Source organism: Sarcophilus harrisii, chromosome 5 (assembly GCF_902635505.1).
Source record: "Sarcophilus harrisii chromosome 5, mSarHar1.11, whole genome shotgun sequence".
NCBI lineage: Eukaryota > Metazoa > Chordata > Mammalia > Dasyuromorphia > Dasyuridae > Sarcophilus > Sarcophilus harrisii.
Genome location: NC_045430.1, coordinates 233314258 through 233334013, shown reverse-complemented (window position 1 = coordinate 233334013; position 19756 = coordinate 233314258). Strand labels below are relative to the sequence as shown.

Sequence of the window (19756 nt, the reverse complement as noted above, 5' to 3'; positions counted from 1 at the left end):
AGTACTAAAAGATGTTCTGGAAATGATACCAAGGCTCAACATTTAAAAAAAAGAATTATCTGTTTTCAAGCTCTATGAAACAAGTTAGGTATTATCTGCCCCCCCCCAAAAAAAAAAAAACAGTGAAGACAAGATTAAGGAAAAAGAGTGGTCTGTCCATAGAAGATTTTAAACTATGTTTTTTAGTATCAGGTCTGTAGGAGAGAATTTCAGGTTAATGTATGGGACTTGAAAGAAGTCTCATCTCCAAGAAGGGTTAGGAACTCCTTATAATGTTATGAGTCAGTGAACAGGAAAAAAGCCACTCACTGAAAGGTAGAAGTTCACAGAGATGATCAAAGGGTTTAGAGAAAAGATGAAAAGAACTCTGATTTGTCCTGGAAAACAGGAGATCAGAAACAGATTCAGGATTTGATCTTATCTACATATTCATTTCACAGATACATTACACTCTTACTCCACATTGAACCATAAATCATGATAATTTGAATATCATAAAGTTGAAAACAACAGAGAAAGAGAATTGAATGAAAGAGATAAAGAAGATGGGAAAGTGAACAAGTAATGCTCAGCATTTCAGTTTCACTACAGACAAAACTGTGATCTGTACCAGTGAGGGAATATCCACACTAATGATGGATTACTCATGGATTTATTAGAATATTGAAGTATTCTTGTAGAAAAGATAGAGACACAAGCAGCATGATTGGGATAACAGCTAGACCTGCAAATTCATTAACATGGGATAATTAAGGAAATACATGCTATCAATGCAAGGTGATATCTTTTCTGTAATATATAACCTTAGAAAGATGCTTACAGCATCAAAACTTTAAGTGACTCGCTTATGATAACAGAGCAAAGACTTGCCCTTGGATCTTCCCGGACCTCAGATATGGATCTCTATCCATTATGCCTGGGTGCCTACCTAAGTAACCAATGGGACAATTAAATGGATCTGGAACTGTTAACTATAGTTCAATAAGTAGCCCTCTGTTCATCCCAGCAGCTTCTTGACTCATTCTTCCTGATCTGTCTTGAATACAGTGCCAACCATTCAAGATGAATGGCAAACACTATAAAGAAAATAGAAATTAATACTTCAATGCCAACATAGCAATGATTCTGTAATGGAATACTCCATGAACCTGACACTGGCCTTGGACTAGTTCATATTTTTATCTGCATTTTGGATAAAAGCACAAATAGAATAATTATTAAGTTGGTAGATGCTATGAACCGGGGGAAAAAATTTAACATAATGGATGATGGAGTCATGATCCAAAAAGATTCTGATGGATTGGTGAATTTACTGGGAACAAATGTAAAATCTAAAGTGTAAGTTCAAGATCTCAATGCCATTAATATAAGATAGATCCATGGATATACAGCAATTTGATTGAAAAGTATCAAAGGGTTTTAGCGGACTGAAAGCTCAGTGGGAGTCAAGGTGTAAGAGGAAAATCCAAAAAGCTAGTGGGATCTTGAGCCCTGGGAGGTCACAACTTCTAGGATTGGGAAGTGACACTCCCACTGTACTCTGCCCTCATCAAACTTCAAAGATAGTCTCATGTTCTGTTCTAGGCACCATAATTTAAGAACAACCTTGTTAAACTATCAAACTCAAAGACAAAGCAACCAGAACTGTGAAGGACTTTCATTTGTGTCATATACAATCATTTGAAGGAACTTTTTTTGTTGACCAAGAGAAGATATGACCCTGGGAGCACAGGGGACATGAGTGCTGACCTCATGTACCTGAAGGATTATCAGGTAGAAAATGGAGTTAGAAAATGCAAAAAGGTAAAATGATTTTTGACATCATTAAAAATTTTTAAGAGCAGATCTATCCATCAGTAGAATGTCTTTGGTGATAAGGCATTCCCCATACAGAAGGATTTCAAGCAGAGGCTAAATATTACTTTCAGTGTAAGTGAATTAACATGTTATCAATTAACACAATATTTGCCAAGTTATTTTTAAGGAAATATGTATGCATGGGATCCCAATGTATCATATGACCACAAAACTCCACTGAATGAAACTTGTGACAAAAAGACTTTGCCCTCTACTTAAAAATATATATATATATTTTTGTTTTTTTCCTTTTTCTTTAATAGAGGCAATACAAATACCACTGGGTCTTGACTGGCATTAGACTATGGATGCCCACAGTTTCATAAGCAATTTTGAATACTCGTTATAAATAATTATTACATATAATTATGTAAATGATCATTCATTCTAAATCATTTTATTGGAATATGTCTTTGTTTTCCATGACCAAACAACAGTTCAGTAAAACTTTACCTCACTCTGAAGTTGCGAAACTTCTCTTGCAAAGACACTGTCAATTGTGGCTGGCATCTGCTTATATAGAGAATTGGAAAGGTCTGCTTTGATAGTGCCTTTGTACTTTGCCTGGTGAAAAAGAATAAAAAAAATAACATTTTTGTCTTTTGCCATGACTACAGAAAGAGGATTAAAAGAACCATTCTATAGGAATTGAACTGAAGAGCAAAAATTTAAAAAAAAAAACTTTTAAGACTTATACACTGAAACTTTTAGGAAAGGTACTAAGAGATGGATTATAACTGAATTCAAGAGATTGTGGAGACAGCTTTGAATGAAACAAGCAAAGAAGTAAAAATATTGCTATATCCATTTATTATCTTCATGATTGAAAAAAGCCAAATTATCAACGTATTTGAAAATTTAAAGATTTTTTACATTTTGGACAGTGGTGAAACAAACACCAGAATAATGGGACATATGAATTTTTGAGAAAGTTGAAGATATTAAAGTTCACTAGAAAGGACCAAAATATAAAGACCAGAATAACTAACTTGTATAATAACTAATAAATAGCTTTCTTCTATCCACAACCTTTAAAATTCTGCTAATTCTCCACATTCAATGTTTAAATCTACCAAGACAGAATGACACCCACTCATATAACTTCCTCTTGGCAAAAGCAAGTAAAATATAAACCCAACAGATTGCCTATTCCCCTTTTTCTACTCCACAGCAAAATGATTCAGAACAAAAAAGCAATCCAGATTTTACAAATTTCTCTTAAATAGTTATGACAGTAATTAAATGCAAAGAATAGTGACCTCTTATTCCATTCACTGGAAGAGGATATGGCAGAACAGTTTCATTACAAGTAAGGAACTAATAACTAACCAACAAATACTTATTAATAGAGGCTAGATGATAGTGTATAAAGTGCTAGACTTAGAATCATGATGATATGAATTTGAATCTTGCCTCAGAAATCTGGAAAAGTCATTTAACCTCTCCTTACAGGAACAATGGAAGATCAAGTGGGAAAATATATTTAAAGCCAATCTGAAAGAACTGTATAAATATTAGATGTTAAGCTGCTAGTGAGGTTTGTATTCATAACTTCCATTTTTCACCATACAGTCAACCTCAGCTATTCACAATATTCAAATTCCTCTTCTTAATCTTCACTGATTTCCTAAAAACAAAATATTTTGGTTTTCAGGTTTTATTCTTTAATCTGTCTGTAGCAAATAACACTTGACTAAAATGTCTGTCCCTTGACTTCTATAACACATAAATCCCCTGGCTCTCCTATATCTCTGACTTTTTCCTTCTGTCTCATTTTACTATTCTTAATACTCTGTTAATTACATGATAATTTGTGAATATATTTAAAAGGAATACCAAGTTGTACATAATAGACTTGCAATTTCATGTGCAATTATCTTTTTTATTATACTATTTTATAGAAATTTTTATTCCATAAATTAAAAATGAAATATTTTAATTTGATCTCATCTTTTTAATTAATTAGCATTTATTAAGCTCATACTATGTGCATTCCCCAATGAAGTGCACTACATTTTTTTTTACTTTTTACACTTTCTATATCCTAAATTCACCTCAAAGACAGTGACTTCTAAATTTAATTCCTTAGCCCTGACTTCAATTCAAAATCAGTCCCCCATTTACAACTAGAAGGAGATACAAATTAGAGCAGTTTCCTTTTTTTTAATTTATTTTCATCAAAGCTTTTTATTTTTATTTGTTTTTTGTTTTTTAAATAACTTTTTATTGACAGAACCCATGCCAGGGTAATTTTTTACAACATTATCCCTTGCACTCACTTCTGTTCTGATTTTTCCCCTCCCTCCTTCCACCCCCCTCCTCCAGATGGCAAGCAGTCCTATACATGTTAAAAAGGTTACAGTAGATCTTAGATACAATATATGTGTGCAGAACCGAACAGTTCTCTCGTTGCTCAGGGAGAATTGGATTTAGAAGGTATAAATAACCTGGGAAGAAGAACAAAAAAGCAAGCAGTTTACATTCATTTCCTAGTGTTCTTTCTTTGGGTGTAGCTAGAGCAGCTTCCTTAATAACCGCCATGTTAAATTATATAAAACAAATTAAGAAGAAAAAAAAAAAAAAAGATTGTTTCTCCCTCCTCTTAGCCAGATTGGCCAATCATAGACCTAATCCAAAAAATTATTAGGAACTATTTCACTTCCCACATTTCCAAAGTTGGTTCACCACTCCTTAAGGTATGTAGTGGGTAGAATTCCAACACAGAAAGGGAGAGAAGGCATTCTAGGTGCAAAGACAGAGAGGTGAATCAGGGGATATTTTGGGGATACAATTTTTCTAGTGTCCAATTCAAATGCCAGATCCTCCTTGAAATCTTCTATTATTAGTACACACTTTCCTCCTGAGACTTAATATCCCTTTTTTGGTTTACAACATCATGTAATAATGTACATTAGTCATTTGTATGGGTGTCTTACCCCTTTACCAGACAATGTCCACAAGGACAGAAATTGTGTTTTATCTGAACTTTGTAGTACCCACAACCCCTAGCATAGAACCCTGTACATAATTGGTACTTAATGAATGAATTTCATTCCTTTCCATGTTCCAGAGAAACTAGACAATCCCTATGATTTTTCTCCCATCTTCCATTTCCATGTCTTTGCTCATACATTCCTGCATGCTTGGCATAAAATAGACTCATCTTTGCTGATTTTTCTTTCTTTTTTCTTCAGGGCCTATTCCTCAATCACCACTTTCTCCCCCATTCAAGTTAATCTTTCCTTCCTCAAATTTCTCATTATTTTTCTTGGAGCTCTCTTTTAAACTTAACATGTTCCTGACTCCTCCACCTCCAACCCCTGCTGACTCTATATTTCAGTACATGTCATTTCCCCTATTGAATTGTAAACTTCTTAAAACAATGGCATTTTATGTCTCTATCTCTCTAGAACAGTACCAAAACAGAGCAGGCTATCCATGTGTTTACAAAATTAAGTTGGAAAACTTATCCCAGAGCCTTAACATATATGTGTATCTCAACATTATTTTGTCCTTTTCCCTCAGAATTTGAAAGTATCCCAGAAAATATTTGTATCATTTTCTACTGCAACTTCTGATAACTACAAGTGGAAAATCAATCTAGTCACTAGGTTTTACTGTATTTGCCATTCAACTAGTTGTTACTTCTTAGGTTCAATAAGTATTTGTTGGATTGACTTTTCTCACATTTAAAAAAAAGTTAAAAATAGTTGTTTTTATTGATCTGAGGGGATCATATAAAATAACTGCACCAAAATCGATATATGTGCTTTTTTCAAGCTTATTCACATTGACATTCAATACTTAAGTCATTTAATGAGCTTGTTAATGCAGGAAATAACAGAGTATTCAAAAAGAGCTGTACGGCTAATCCATCAATTCTGTGTGCTATGTAAATCCAACAGGTTACTAGAGTTAGTCTATATAAATAATAATGGATTTGAGTAAAATCCCATATTGCTAAGTTATAATATTATGCAGTTCTTTAGGCAGGCCATCTTTATATCCTCTGTAGCATACAATACTCTCATACAGTAGGTAAACTATAAGTATTTGATGAGTGAATAAATGAGTGGACTAACATTTTCATCTCCCTACAAAATCTATTAGGATTAGTACTGCATAGTAGATGTAGAGCTAGCCTCAGAGACAAGAGGAAAAAAGACGGGTTCAAGTTCAGACTCTGATACATGTAGGCTAAGTGACCCTGGGCAAATCATGTAACTTCTCATTTCAGTACTCCTTGATACTCTCCAAGACTCCAATATGCAGAGAAGGTACCAATGTGCACTAGCAGAGGGAGTTCCCTCATTCAGGAGTTCCTCATGTCAGTAAAATCATAGGTCCTTATTTGTTTTGCCAGAAATATGTATTGTCCTCCACTTTCAAGTGAGACCTTTCTCCCACTCTAAAATTCTTGAGATAATCATGAGGCATCTTTCAATTTTCAAATATTAGAATTCTTTCAATGAACAGTTTTAAAAAATTTTTTCATAAAAAGTTCAGAATCATTTTCATTAAAAATTCAAAAAAATCATAAGAAATAAAAAAGAATTCAGAGAAATATGAAAACTAAATGGTAAGAATCAAGAAAGAGCTGAATTTTTGCAGATATACATACAGCAATCTTAAGTATATTTGTTTTCAAATTTTGCTGTCTAGTTCTTAGGCATTCTCGAATTTACATAATCGTAATTTCAGGAAATTCTTCTACAAAGATAAGAAAAAACTGGAAAAATTCAAGGCTCAAAAGAAATGAATACTCCAGTGGATCTCATTGATGTGGATCCTCTCCTTCCCCCCAAAGGTGCTAGTAATACTCTGTACCCTCCCCAATTGAATAGGTCAAAAATCAAAAAAATATTCATTCATTTTATCCATGGTTTCTCTTCAATCTTTCTTCCAAAGAGGATCCACTGAATATGCTGAAGACTATTGTAGACTCACTTCATATTTGAGCCCTTAAGGGACTAAAGTTCAGATTCAGCATGTAGTCATACACAATACCTCACAAAGCAGTCCATTTTTCCTTTGCATAACTCCGACAGCTAGGAAGTCCTTTCTTACATCAAGTCCACATCTGGCTCTTTGTACTTCCAACTATTACTTCTAGTTGTCTTTTTGAGAATGCTGAGACTAGTTAGAAGATGTAGTTCAAATTTCAGTTCTTCTACTTACCACTTGTATAATTTAAGCAAGTCACATCACTGAGCCGCAGTTTCTGGATCTACAAATGACTCACGCAAAATGTGTGATTCTTTTCATTTAGGGTGATCACAGGCAGAATACCACTCATCAAAGAGAGGATTGTTTTTCAGGGCAGGATAGGATCAGTGGATAGCCACTGAATTCCCTTCTGATGTTGTGATTCTATAAATTTTAGCATCACAGTCCCTGAAGGGTTGAAATATTATGAAATAATTTTACAATGAACTTCAACATGTTCAGTTCATGAACTGAAAGACTGATAAGAAACCATGGATAAAAGTCATGTACAATGAATGAGCATTTGGGGATTCTGACCTATACCATTAGGGGAAAGTACCGAGTATTATGAGTGTTGACTAAAGCATAAAAAGTGTTATAAGATATCTGCAAGGGCAGTATTTAAGGGCCGGAAAGGAAAGTGTGCTAATCATGAAGAGAAAGGAGAGAGAGGGAGAGGGTCAGAGACAGAGACACAGAGAGAGACAGAGAGAAAAAGACTAAGAAACTGAGAAACAGAGATAGAAAGAGACAGAGACAGCGGGGAGGAAGGAAGGAGGGAAGAAGGGGAGAGAAAGAGATAAAGAGACACAGAAAGAAAAGGGGAAAGGAGAGGCAGAAGGAGGAAAGAAAAGAGGGTAAAAAAGAGGGAAGGAGGGAGAGAGGGAGAGGCAGGGAGGGAGTAAGAAGAGAGAGAAAGACTTAAGAAAAAAACAAATAAACAAAGAAGTTGGATCTCCTGTTATATTTATATCAACAAATACTAAAAGATCAAGAAGAATCCTTGAAATTCATTGTGTAGATTCTAAGAAGGATTAGATTAAATAGTACAATGTCTGGAGTACCAAGACTAAGTCAGGAAGACTCAAGTTCAAAATTTACCTTCAGTTACTAGCTATGTAACTCCCTTAACCTCTCATAGTCTGTTTCCTTATCTGCAAAATGAGAGGGTTAGTCTTAGTGGCCCCTGAAGTTCATTACTACTCTAAAATGTATGATCCTATATATAAGAATTATTTGGCAAGAGGATATGAATGGTTTTTGACTTAATGAATGAATATATTTCTTACAAATCATGTTAAGAAATAATATACATATATATATATATATATATATATATGTATATGGTCTTAATAATAATCATTCAAATGGAACAGAATATGCAGCTAGTGTATTTTCTTTTCACGTCCACTGACAGTTTCTGCCAGTGGGTGACAATATGCAATTATCACTATAAAATGATAATAATGATTACTATTTCTCAAAGTACCTTAATAATTAATAATTAAAATAAATTAGCTTCATTTTCACTAACCACATTAATCCTACACTTGTTATTTAAAAAATTAAAATGCTCTTAACACATATTTTATATGAAGCAGATACATCCTACAGAACAACAAATTGGTAATTATAATGCATTTGGAAATATAAATTAATAAATAATGAATCTCACATAGTTACATTAGTAATTCAATATAAAATCTCAGAAGAACTATTTAAATTAATATTAACATAGGTTACAAGTCTTTAATAGAAAATTAATCTGATTTTTTCTGAGTATGTTATCCAACTTCAAAGTGAAACCTACATGCTTATAAGAAACATTTTTATTAATAAAATATTTTATAAGTTTTCATTATCTTACCTCAGAAATAAAAGCACCTATATGTTTTACATGATTTAGCAGAGGGGTGTCAGGTACAAATGTACACTTGTCCTTTGACTTTTTATACTCTCCTCTATAATGGATCTAAAAAAAAAAAGCAAGAAACATGTTTAAACTTAAAGGGGAAAAAAACAATATTTTGTAACATATTTTTCAACAAAATTAGTAGGAAACTTTTTTAAATTTCCCAAACAGCACTCTCTCCATCACATGCATAAGGATGGCTGGAATGTTTATAATCAAGAGCCAGGGAAAAAACCTGAGAAATCAAGTGAAAACTCTTCATTACACATGTGAGAACATCAGCTAGTATAGCACATTCACCTAGTCAAACATGTCAAAAGCCTTACAGGGAACAATTTTAAAAAACAATAATAAGTATTATTATTAATAGGTATTAATAATAGATAAGAAGTGGAAATCATTCTAAAGAGTGATAAGAAAACCCTTATGAGATATATGTGTTTGTATATTTATGTGTGTTTATAGAGATATTAATTTCATAATTAAATGTTTGTTAAACCCTCAGTATTTGCTTAGGCACAATGGAATGCCTCTGAAGGACAGAGATAAACTGGTCCTATGATCTCAGCAATATAGTGAACTCCCTGATGAGAAAATTTCTATCAATGGAAGTACATAGCTTCTCTACTGCTTCTCAGAAAGCTACCTCAAGCTCTAATTTGTTAAGTAACATGCCCAGGAAGTGTCAAACTTGAACTCAGACCACCCTGGATCCAAGCTTAGTTCTCTATTTACTATTCCATACTTGCCTCTCATTTATATGGGCTTAGAAAGATTTCAAATGGCATGCCCTCCAGGAACATATAATCTAGCATGGATAACTGAGACATGTACAAAAAATTAAGTTAAGCTTTAAAAAAGTTTTAAGTTAAGCTATAATTAAGAGCACAGTCAAACAAAATATAGTAAAAATAATATAGGAAGTATTGTTTCTAAGTAAGGAAAATCAAAGAAGGCTACATGGAAGAAATGAGTTCTAAGGTGAGTCTTGTAAAAATAATGCATATAGCACAGAGAAGGGGAAACAAAGATTCCTTTCCTAACATGCAAAAAGGCATATACATCCATGGAAACAGGAGAAAAGAGGAAACTATCAAGGTATATAAAATATTCCAGTGTTGATAGAACATTTCAATGTACATGAAGGGACCAGTATAAAATAATTCTAGAAAAATAGGTAGGAATCAAATTTTGGCAGGTTCTGAATGACAAAGAAGGTTTATATTATGTCTAAGCATGGAGAATCAGTGATAGTTTTAAATCAGGATAATATACATTAGGAATGCCATTTGGTCAGCTGAATGAAGGAACGATTGTGCTTAAATAACAAGAAGTCTGTTTTCTCGAAGGGGCAGCATAATAAGGGATAATATAACACAGTTTTATGCAATATCATACCAAATGCAACAAGACTGGTGCTAGGGAATAAGACTCTTCACTGATTCATAGAATAATCATGTTAGAGAGGCCTTTTGTCTAATGCAGCTGTATTTCAGAGACATGATTTAACCCATAGTGGAGCCAAATCTGAGTAACAGGGAATCGTGTCCTATCAGACATCTCAAAGATGCAAGGATTCCTAGAGATAACCAAATCCGTGAGCAACTAACATCTAGTATTATTTTAAGTTTCAGTGTTAAGCATACCCTTTTATTGTCTGAAAAAATCATTATCACTTAAGTATTTGGAAAACAAATTTCTTTCTCCTCAGATATTAGATATAATTTGGGATTTCTGGAAACCATTAAACTCACTAGTAATTAAAGCAATGATAATGGTATCATAAACAATATTACTTTGTATAGTAAAATGAGAGTTATATAAAGTTAATTATATAACTAAATGACAGCAAAATGACCTATGAAAATGATTAGGCAAATGTTGGACTCGTTATTTTTAATCTTGTACCACCACCTTTTTCTCATCACTTTCACATTCTTCACTGTAGTGTTGTGTGCAGTAATGGAGTGTAGAGCTCCTGATAAGCCCTGACATAAACAACTTGTTCAGGACATGAGTACTGGAAAAAGGGTTAAATATTTAACTTCTTTCTTTGTTGAACTGACAAATAGAAAAGACAGGATTCATACACACTCTTCTAGTCCTTCCCTCTCCATCTCTTTCTTTCTTTTCCATTCTTGTTCCCCATCATCATCATGTTTTAGAAGTGGCTTATTTAAAACAAAATTGATATTACTGTATAAACATTCTCTTGATTCTGTTCATTTTGCTCTTCATTATTTTGTATGACTCTATCTATGAGATGATATAAAATAAAAATCAATGGGCTCTTCATTTCTTATAGCACAGCAGTATTCCATTACTATCATGTACCACATATTGTTCAACCATTCTTCAATTGATGGCCATCCCTGCAGTTTTCAGGAATGTTGACTGTTATAAAGATCCAAATTAAGAACTTGTGAAGAAAGACACCATTTGCATCCAGAGAGAACTGATAAGCAAAATTATGCGTAGATAGATATGCATATATAGAGAGATACACATAAATGTACATTTCCATGTCTAATGACAGCCATTTCTAGAGCAGGGAGGAGGGAGAAAAGGGTAGGTGAAGAAAGTTATATGATGTTTTAATTATATTTTTAAAATGAATAAAAAGTTAAATATAATAAATTTGCAGTTTCATATGCAATCATCTTTTATTTTATTTTACTGTTATGGAAATGTTTGTGTTATTTCATGAATTGAAAAGAAAAAGGGGTCTTATTAAAAAATACTTCTAATTTTATGATTCCTAACAAATATTTCCATTAAAATAACAGCAAAGAAATAATTCCCACTTTTTACGTGAGTTAAAGAATGTCATTAGTTAAGTATTATTTTTGTAGCAGGATTAATGGAATTTCACTTGGCTCAGACTTTTATTTCCAAGGAAAGATAATGAAAACTTAATCTTGAATAAGGAGAACATTTCATTTCTACTGATGTAGTCAAAGTAGTAGTAGTAGCACCAGCAGCAGCAGCAGCAGCAGCAGCAGCAGCAGCAGCAGCAGCAGTAGTAGTAGTAGTAGTATGTACATACTACAAATTGCAAAACCATTTCAAGCATACTTTCTTTCCTCTCAAAAGGAAAGGAGATGGCATTGTCATATGGGATGTTCCAGTGTTTTAACCATTTTTTTAATTTGACTTTTTTAAAAATTGAATTGGCTACTTTTTGATTGAAGCAGTGGAATCAATACCCTCTCAAAAAAAGGACAATCAAATCTAAAATGCACTACCAGTTTAAAAAAAAATAAAACAATATTGTGCAGAGAAAAAAATTAAATATATAAAGCACAAATGACAAGAAAATCCTAAGAGTATCAAAAGTCAGGCCCAAAATAGTAAATAGATGGGTGAAGAAGAATATAAGAAGTACATAATAAGGAACCCTAAATGTAACAAGAAGATTTATAAATATATTCAAAAGTGGAAACCAAATGAATGATCAATAAGGCCATTTGACATCAAAATATTTAGTCATCGATGAACATAAAATAATGCCAAAACTAAATAATGACAAAACTTTTTGTCCCAATCTTTGTCGAGAAAGCACTTGGAAAATTGTTTTGAAAAACAATGCAAAAATTATAAAAGTCTAAATAGCAAAAAATGTTCAAGACCACATTTATAAGCTACATATAAATAAACTATTTGGATTTGAGGGAACAAGTTAGAGGATTTATCACTTCATTAATATGGACACCCAGTCCAGCAATATCAATTTCTAGTCTTTTATGTTTTCCTATCCTATATACAACCTACAAGAAGATATTAAAGACAAAGGAATATGGAACTGTTAGTTCATAGTTACAAGTGGTCTCTGTCTATGAACTCTAATCCATAAAAAGGCTTCCAGAATGTCTACTGGAAACTCCAGCATAACAAGGATATCAGATAAACCGGTGAAATTCTATAATAAAGGATAGGCTCATTGGACATCTAAGGAACATTAAACATGCTGAGGCAAAGACAAAATTATATCTGTAAGATTAAAATCATGCCTGAGCTATGTTCTGCATCCTCCTGAGAGAAATAATAATAAGAACAATGTATTTAATTTCTTCTTCACTTTCAAAAAAGTCTTTGACTCAGTTCCACATTAATTTTTTTTTAAAACTGAGCCACCCCATGAGAATAGAAACTGATAAATATAATAAACACAGACACATGGTGAGAAGGAGAATTTTAACTAATTGAAGTCCACAATGATGCAGAAAATCTGTGTTGAAAAGGGACATAAGAAACCATCTAATCTAAAGTGATTCATTCTTTTTCCAAAAAAGTATTGAGCTTTAATTCAGGATAAGACACTATGGTAGACATAATAAAGGCTAAAAGAATTAATGAGATGTATTTCTAGTATAGTATTTGCAGCTCTAAAATTTGTTGCTTGTATGATCTTGGGAATGTAATTTAACATTCTTTGGAGCTCATGTTTTTCATCATGTTCTTCATAGAAGAACTTGTTTAGTCGTTTTTGAGTCCTTTCTGATTCTCCATGACCCCATTTGGGATTTTCTTGCAAAGATACTGGAGTGGTTTGACATTTACTTCTCCAGCTCATTTTACAAATGAGGAAACTGAGGCCAAAAGGGTGAAGTGTTTTGTTTGGAGTCACATAGCTAGTAAGAATCTGTTACCAGATTTGAATTCCATCTTCCTAACTTCAGGTCCAGCATTCTATCTACCACACCATCTAGCTGGCCCATAAAATGACTATGACCTTAGAAAACCCTTCCAATACCGCAGTTACAATCCTATGGTATTTGTTCACATAAAATATACCATCTAATAGAGAAGAGAAGATACGGACAAATTTTCATAATATAAGGTAGAATTTGATGAATGGTAGAAAGAAGAGCAAGCAAAAAGCTCTGGGAGAATTAGGACCAGCTTATAGTACCAATTTCATTAATGACTTGGAAGGAGGATCACACAGTGAAATTATCAAGTTAGCAACTGCCACTGAAGTCTTCCAGGCTCTGAAATGTCAGTGTGATAGAGATAAACTGCAAGATGATTTTTCAAAGATGTGTGAGTGAACAGAAAAGAAAAGTGAGCTACTACGTTGCTAAGTATAAAACAATGTAAAGCATATTTAAAAGAAGATTGATTGAGCTACTACAATTCAGGAAAAAAATCAGAGTCCTTGCCAATAATAACCTGAATATATTAATCAGATTTGTTTCTGTGTGAGAAAAAATCTTAATCATCATTAGGAATGGTATTGCCAAAAATAAATAAATGAATAACATTTTTGCGCAGTATATTAGTGCAACCACATCTAGGAAAGTGGGTACAGTACATCAAATGCATGAACAAATGAGAGAATGACTTTCATCTAATATATAATATCTACCATCTGGCATTTAGAAAGATTTTTAAAGATTTTGCCTTCAATCAAGTAAATTCTTCTATATTGCTTCTTACCAAACCTCATGGAAGATACAAAGAAAGTGACAGATGAAGGAAGGGGGGCTTTATCATATCAGACTGAAAATGTTAAGACTGTTCAGTCTGAAGATCCATTCGCTAAGGGAATGTCATCAATATCTGAAAGATGATAAAAGGAAAGAATAAGGTCAATATCTTATCCATTAAATCCAAGGATGCTTGAATTTATGCAATGTGATAATCAGGATCATGAGGTGTAAAGTGAGAAGGGATCATATGATGGTAGTTCTAATAAACTTCAGACCTTATCTAGTTTAACACTTTTATTTTAGAGGTGAGGAAACTGATTACTCAGTTTTCTCATTTATAAAATGGACTTAATGATACACTGGGACAGCTATTGGAGCCATAGTGCACAGAGAACAGGGGCTAGAGTCATGAAGACTCATCTTCCTGAGTTAAAATCCAGTCTCAGACACTTCCTAGCTGGGTGATCCTGAACAAGTCACTTGATCCTATCTGGCCCTGTTTCTTCATCTATAAATTGAGATGGAGAAGGAAATGACAAACCACTCCAGTGTCTCTGTCAAGAAAACCCCAAATGGGGCCACAAAGATTAGACAAGACTGAAAAAGACTACATAACAGCAAGATGACATGTGAAGTCTCTTCCAACTCAAGACCTATGTGTGGCCAAGGTCAAACAGGCAGTATGAGAAAGAGCTGGAACTGAAATCTAAATCTATTAATTTTTTTAGAAGAAGAAACAAAAACCCAGAATCTTGAAATAACTTGGCAATATCTACACAGGTTTTCAATAGCAGATCTGGGATTCAAACGCAAATCCTTTGATTTCTAATCTACTTACATACAGGTCTCCTATTTATCTATCTCTCCCCTTGAATCTTGGCAGTCTTACCCCATATAAGAGGAAATAAACTTAAGGAAATAATTATGCTAGTAGGTGAAACAGACCAAAAACAAATTCCTTTACAAAAAATTTAGATAAATTTATAGATAGCATCATAAATTTACAACAAATAGCATCATGAATTTACAACAAATTTAAAACAAATTAAAAACTAGAATGTTAAAATGTCAACTCTTAAATACTGAGGGTGCCATAAGGAAAGACTACTAAGCCCTCCAATATGATAGTCCTTCAGCCCCACTTTCACATGCTGGGTAGCCTAGTCAGGGTTTCTTAAACTTTTTCCACTTCCAACTTTTTTACACCTGAGAACTTTTTATACAACCCCAAGTATATAGGTATATAAAATGGGTATGCAAATCAAAAATTTCCTGATAATAAATCATAATTCATGACCTTCACATTCAGTTACATGATTCCATATGGAGCAGTTTAAGAAGCTCTGGCCTAGAGCACATCTCACTCAGAGTGCTCATTTTTATGGTTTTAAGATCATTTTAGTAAAGTAATATAGTTTCAGAAGTGAATAGGATATAGTCATTCCCTCAAGTAGACTACAGTCTAGTAATGGGCATAAATAACCAGATTATTATAACACAAAATAGACTGCATAGCTATTGGAAAGATCATTTAAAATCTTTCATAATGGAGTAGCATCAAGAATTTTTAATAAAGGGTTATATCATCTGAACCAGAATATTACTGCCAATGAGAATTAATAATAATAATAGCTAACAAGTATCTTATTTGATAAGGCATAAAAGAAAAGAAAAAGAAGACAAAAACAGAATTTAGTAGATTAAAATAAATTATCAAATTATGACTATTTAAGGAATATACTTTTTTCAATCACAATATAGTCTGATACAAGGTTTCTAAGTTTAAAATGTTAATAGTATTTCTGGATATATGCAATATATGAAAAAATTATTAAATTTCAAAGCTTTGGGTAGTAGGGAGAATCCAATATACATGAGAATTTAAAACACACATTACTCTTACAATCTCTTTGAAAACACAGAAAGCAATATAAAATGACATATATAAACTCCATGTATTAAAATAGTTGTTTCTAAAGTAATTTATAATGTTGGACCTTTTGAGAAGAAACAAACAAAAAATAGAATGCTCCAATCTTTTCATCATTTTAAAGAAAAGGAAAACAAACATATATACATATATCAACTCCTACCTTGCACAAAGCAAGCAAAGCACAATAATAGGATCTCATCTTTTTCCTGTTCTAAATGAAAGAGCATCCATTCACCCACTTGAAATGTGACATCTTTCCTCTGTCCTATTAAAAATATTCTGTAATATTGCCTAAACAGGTCAGCAAAGTCTTCTCTGTGATTTTAGATTTTCTTTAACAATTCAGTAAAACAATAGAATGAAAATACAGCATAAGATGAATTAATCTTCTGTGCCAACTACATTTGAACAAATTTCTGAACAAAACATTTTTCCCCTGTGTTTGGCTCTGGAGTTTCATCACTTAGCTGAAACTCATCCCAAAAGCAATAATATAGTACTGATGAAACAAGTTCTATTTCTCAAAAAGAAATATGTTCTAAAGTTTTATGTTTGTTATTCATCCAGAATTGTAGGACAGCCTGGGGAAAGAAAACTATATGAGAATGAGCATTCTCAGTTTTAATTCTGTCACTAATTAGAATCATAACTTCAAGCAGGTCACTGTCCCTCTTTCAGCCTTAGTTTTCCTCATCTGTAAAAATGGCAAAGTTAACTAAAAGGTCTCAAAAGCCATCGGGTCATTGCAAAATCTGAAATTTTATGATGACATAATATCATACACATTACAAAAATTCAACGAAATAATTCATCTACTCACATCACTAATTAACTCGGTACATTTTCTAGCCAATTCCATGTTTCGGTCTTCAATGACAGGTTTAAGGAATACCTGTTTAAAAAAAAAAAGTTAAAAAGAGAATGGAAAAATAAATCCAAAATCATTCAACTTGTAAAATGCAAAACAGTTATTCAGTGAAGCACTTTGGGAAACAAATAAGTGGTACCCACCTTTTCTTCTTCATCTTCTGCATCTTCTTCCCCAGATTTGTTTCCTTCACTTTCATCTTTGCAATCCTCAAAGATGGGAACTTTCATGTTTGTTGTTTCTGAAAAATTCCTTTAAAATTTTAAAATCTACCAGTGTAACCGTTTTTACATACAGAAGCTTCCTGGAGATCTCAGTGACTGCTATCCTGTACTGAGTTTAACCTTTCCAAGGCCTCTTCCTTATTTAGCTTACACTTGACATCCTTTATCTCAATTGAGCATGAGGGAACAGAAAGGCATCATGGACAATTTGCCAGCTACAATCCTCAGGAGCAGTAATAATTTTTAACTGATAAAATTCAATTGTCTGATCTTTTATAGTCAACTTTTTTTAAATTAGTTAAGAAATTCCAAAGAACAGATTAGGTTATAGCTCTCTAATTCAATTCTTGGAGACAAAGAGATCATTCATAAAACTAACAGGTTGAAAGGGTCAGAGGGACTTAAAAGATTAAGAGAAAACTGCCCAGTTATAACACTTAAGATATGGCAAGCCTGTAGCCTGTTATCTTAAAGCTTCTCCAACCTTATCTAACTAAGGCTTTCCCTTAAATGTCAAGCATACTTCTACTTTGATGGGGACTGAAAAGTGAATAGGTTGGGGAAGAGTTTGCAAAATTTTTACTTCTTTTACTGAATTCAATTTAAAAGAGACAAATATGTCCTTGAAAATGTTAGTTAATAGCCACAATCTAGAAATCATTTTCTTCAAAAGGCCCGGAAGGAAGGAAGGAAGGGAAAGAAGGAAGGAGGGAGGGAGGGAGGGAGAGACAAAGAGAGATAGAGAAGGGGGAGGGAGAGACAGAGAAAAAATCAACAAAGAGAGAAAGAGAGAGAAAGAGAGAGAGAGAGAGAGAGAGAGAGATTAAATGTGGTATACATAAAAATTCGAAGTATCTCATTCTTTCAATAAGAAAGCAATTTGAAAACTTTAAAAGTTCTGAATGTCAGTTATTACAATAAATTTACTTTTTGTAATTTACTGAATTAAAGAAAAATTCGACAACTCTATAATTATATTATATTGCATTTTGAGATGAGATTTCAGTTTATTATAGGAGGAAAGGGAATAGAGAAAGGAATTGAAGGAAAACACAAAAAGAAAAGAATGTAGAAAGTAGAGAGAAAGGCTAAGACAAGAAAAAAAGAAGAGTAACAAAATATCAAAGGTAAAGTGAGTGGTTGATACTTGATTATACTATTATATTGGTAAATACTGGTAAATATTTTTGAATGGCATAAACAAAGTGATATACAGTTATAAAAATCATTCTATTGCAACAGAACCCCCAGCATCAGATCTGTTCCCTTGATCCCTAGGGCCATAAGATTTTATTCTTTGATGCACAGGATTATCTCAACAGGTGAGATGAGAGAGGGGACATTATAGTGATAAAATACAAACAGGATGACAAAAATCACAGCAATAGGAAACTATGAAATGTACACAAGAGACATCAAATGATCCAGTGTGAGGAAAAGGCTAGCCTATGGAGAGAGAGGGTCAGGTAAGACTGGAAAAGGCATAATGGAAACACAATCCAAAATTCTTTAAATGTCAGGTCGGACTTTATTTGGGAAGAGGAGAAGACATTCCAAGATTTCAAATATGAAAGTAAAATAATCAGAACTGAGTATGAGGAAGATAAAACAGGAGACAAATTGGGATGAAATGAGAGAATGCAGATGGAAAGATCAGTAAATGTGATTGAAATAAACCAGGCAAAAGGTTGGAGAGGTGAAAGGGGAAAACTCTGTGACTCTTTGCCAACAGCTTATGCCCAAGGAAGGAAAAAACCTTTGAATTTAAGGAACTTGGATACAAATCCCATCTCTGCTATTTGTATGACTTTGTAAGTATCATTATTTCAATAAAAGCCTCAGTTTCTTCATCTGCAAGATGAAGGAGATAGGTTAAATAATCTCTAAAGTCTCAAACTATGATTCCTGTGCCACGTACTTGAAAACTGGGAAATTACAAAGAATAAAAGTTAAAGTTTAGTGATCACAGAGGATTATGTATCTTTGCCAGATGCAGAAACAAAAAATGATTCTGTTTCACAAAATGATGCCTCATCTTACCATCAAGATAATGCTATGTACAACACTGGCAAAGAGAGCACTGAACTTGAAGGCTTAAGACTTAGTTTGTAGCTCTACTTTCTCTCGCAGAAATAATTATCTTTCATTTCTAAAATCTTATACAAAGGGCTTTCATTTACTTTCTTTAATTCAATCCTTTCAATGAGCCTGTGGAGTAGGCAACAACAGGTATTGCTATCCCAGATATACAGACCCAAATAAAATGAGAATCAGGGAGGTTGAAGGAATCACCAAAGGTGAGTCTTCACCAATTCCCTTCAAAACTCCTGACTGGTTTACTATTCAATAGTTTGTCTTTAGGTAGCTTTTCAAGGTTTATAAAACACTTAGCACAGATGACATCATTTGATCCAATGACCTCATTAAATGTGGTATATATATAAAAATTCCAAGTGTCTCATTCTTTCAATAAGAAAGTAATTTGAAAACTTTAAAAGTTCTGAATGTCAGTTATTACAATAAAATTTACCAAATTAAAGAAAA

At 33.1% G+C, this 19756-nt stretch overlaps 1 protein-coding gene across 5 annotated transcripts in view; it reads right to left on the bottom strand.

Moving 5' to 3' along the window:
* The window catches only part of NEBL (nebulette), a 450902-nt gene that overhangs the window by 128632 nt on the left and 302514 nt on the right, over positions 1-19756 (bottom strand). For 4 of the 5 annotated variants that reach the window (XM_031939884.1, XM_031939883.1, XM_012551250.3 and 1 more), the window contains 4 exons: positions 17132-17229; positions 16941-17012; positions 8711-8815; positions 2311-2421 (listed from right to left, as the gene is read on the bottom strand). The exons of the other annotated variant lie outside the window; for it this stretch is intronic. In XM_031939884.1, coding sequence (XP_031795744.1) covers positions 2311-2421; positions 8711-8815; positions 16941-17012; positions 17132-17218 — 375 coding nt within the window. In that variant the 5' untranslated portion in view covers positions 17219-17229. The remainder of the gene's footprint in view (positions 1-2310; positions 2422-8710; positions 8816-16940; positions 17013-17131; positions 17230-19756) is intronic. 5 annotated transcript variants of the gene reach the window in all.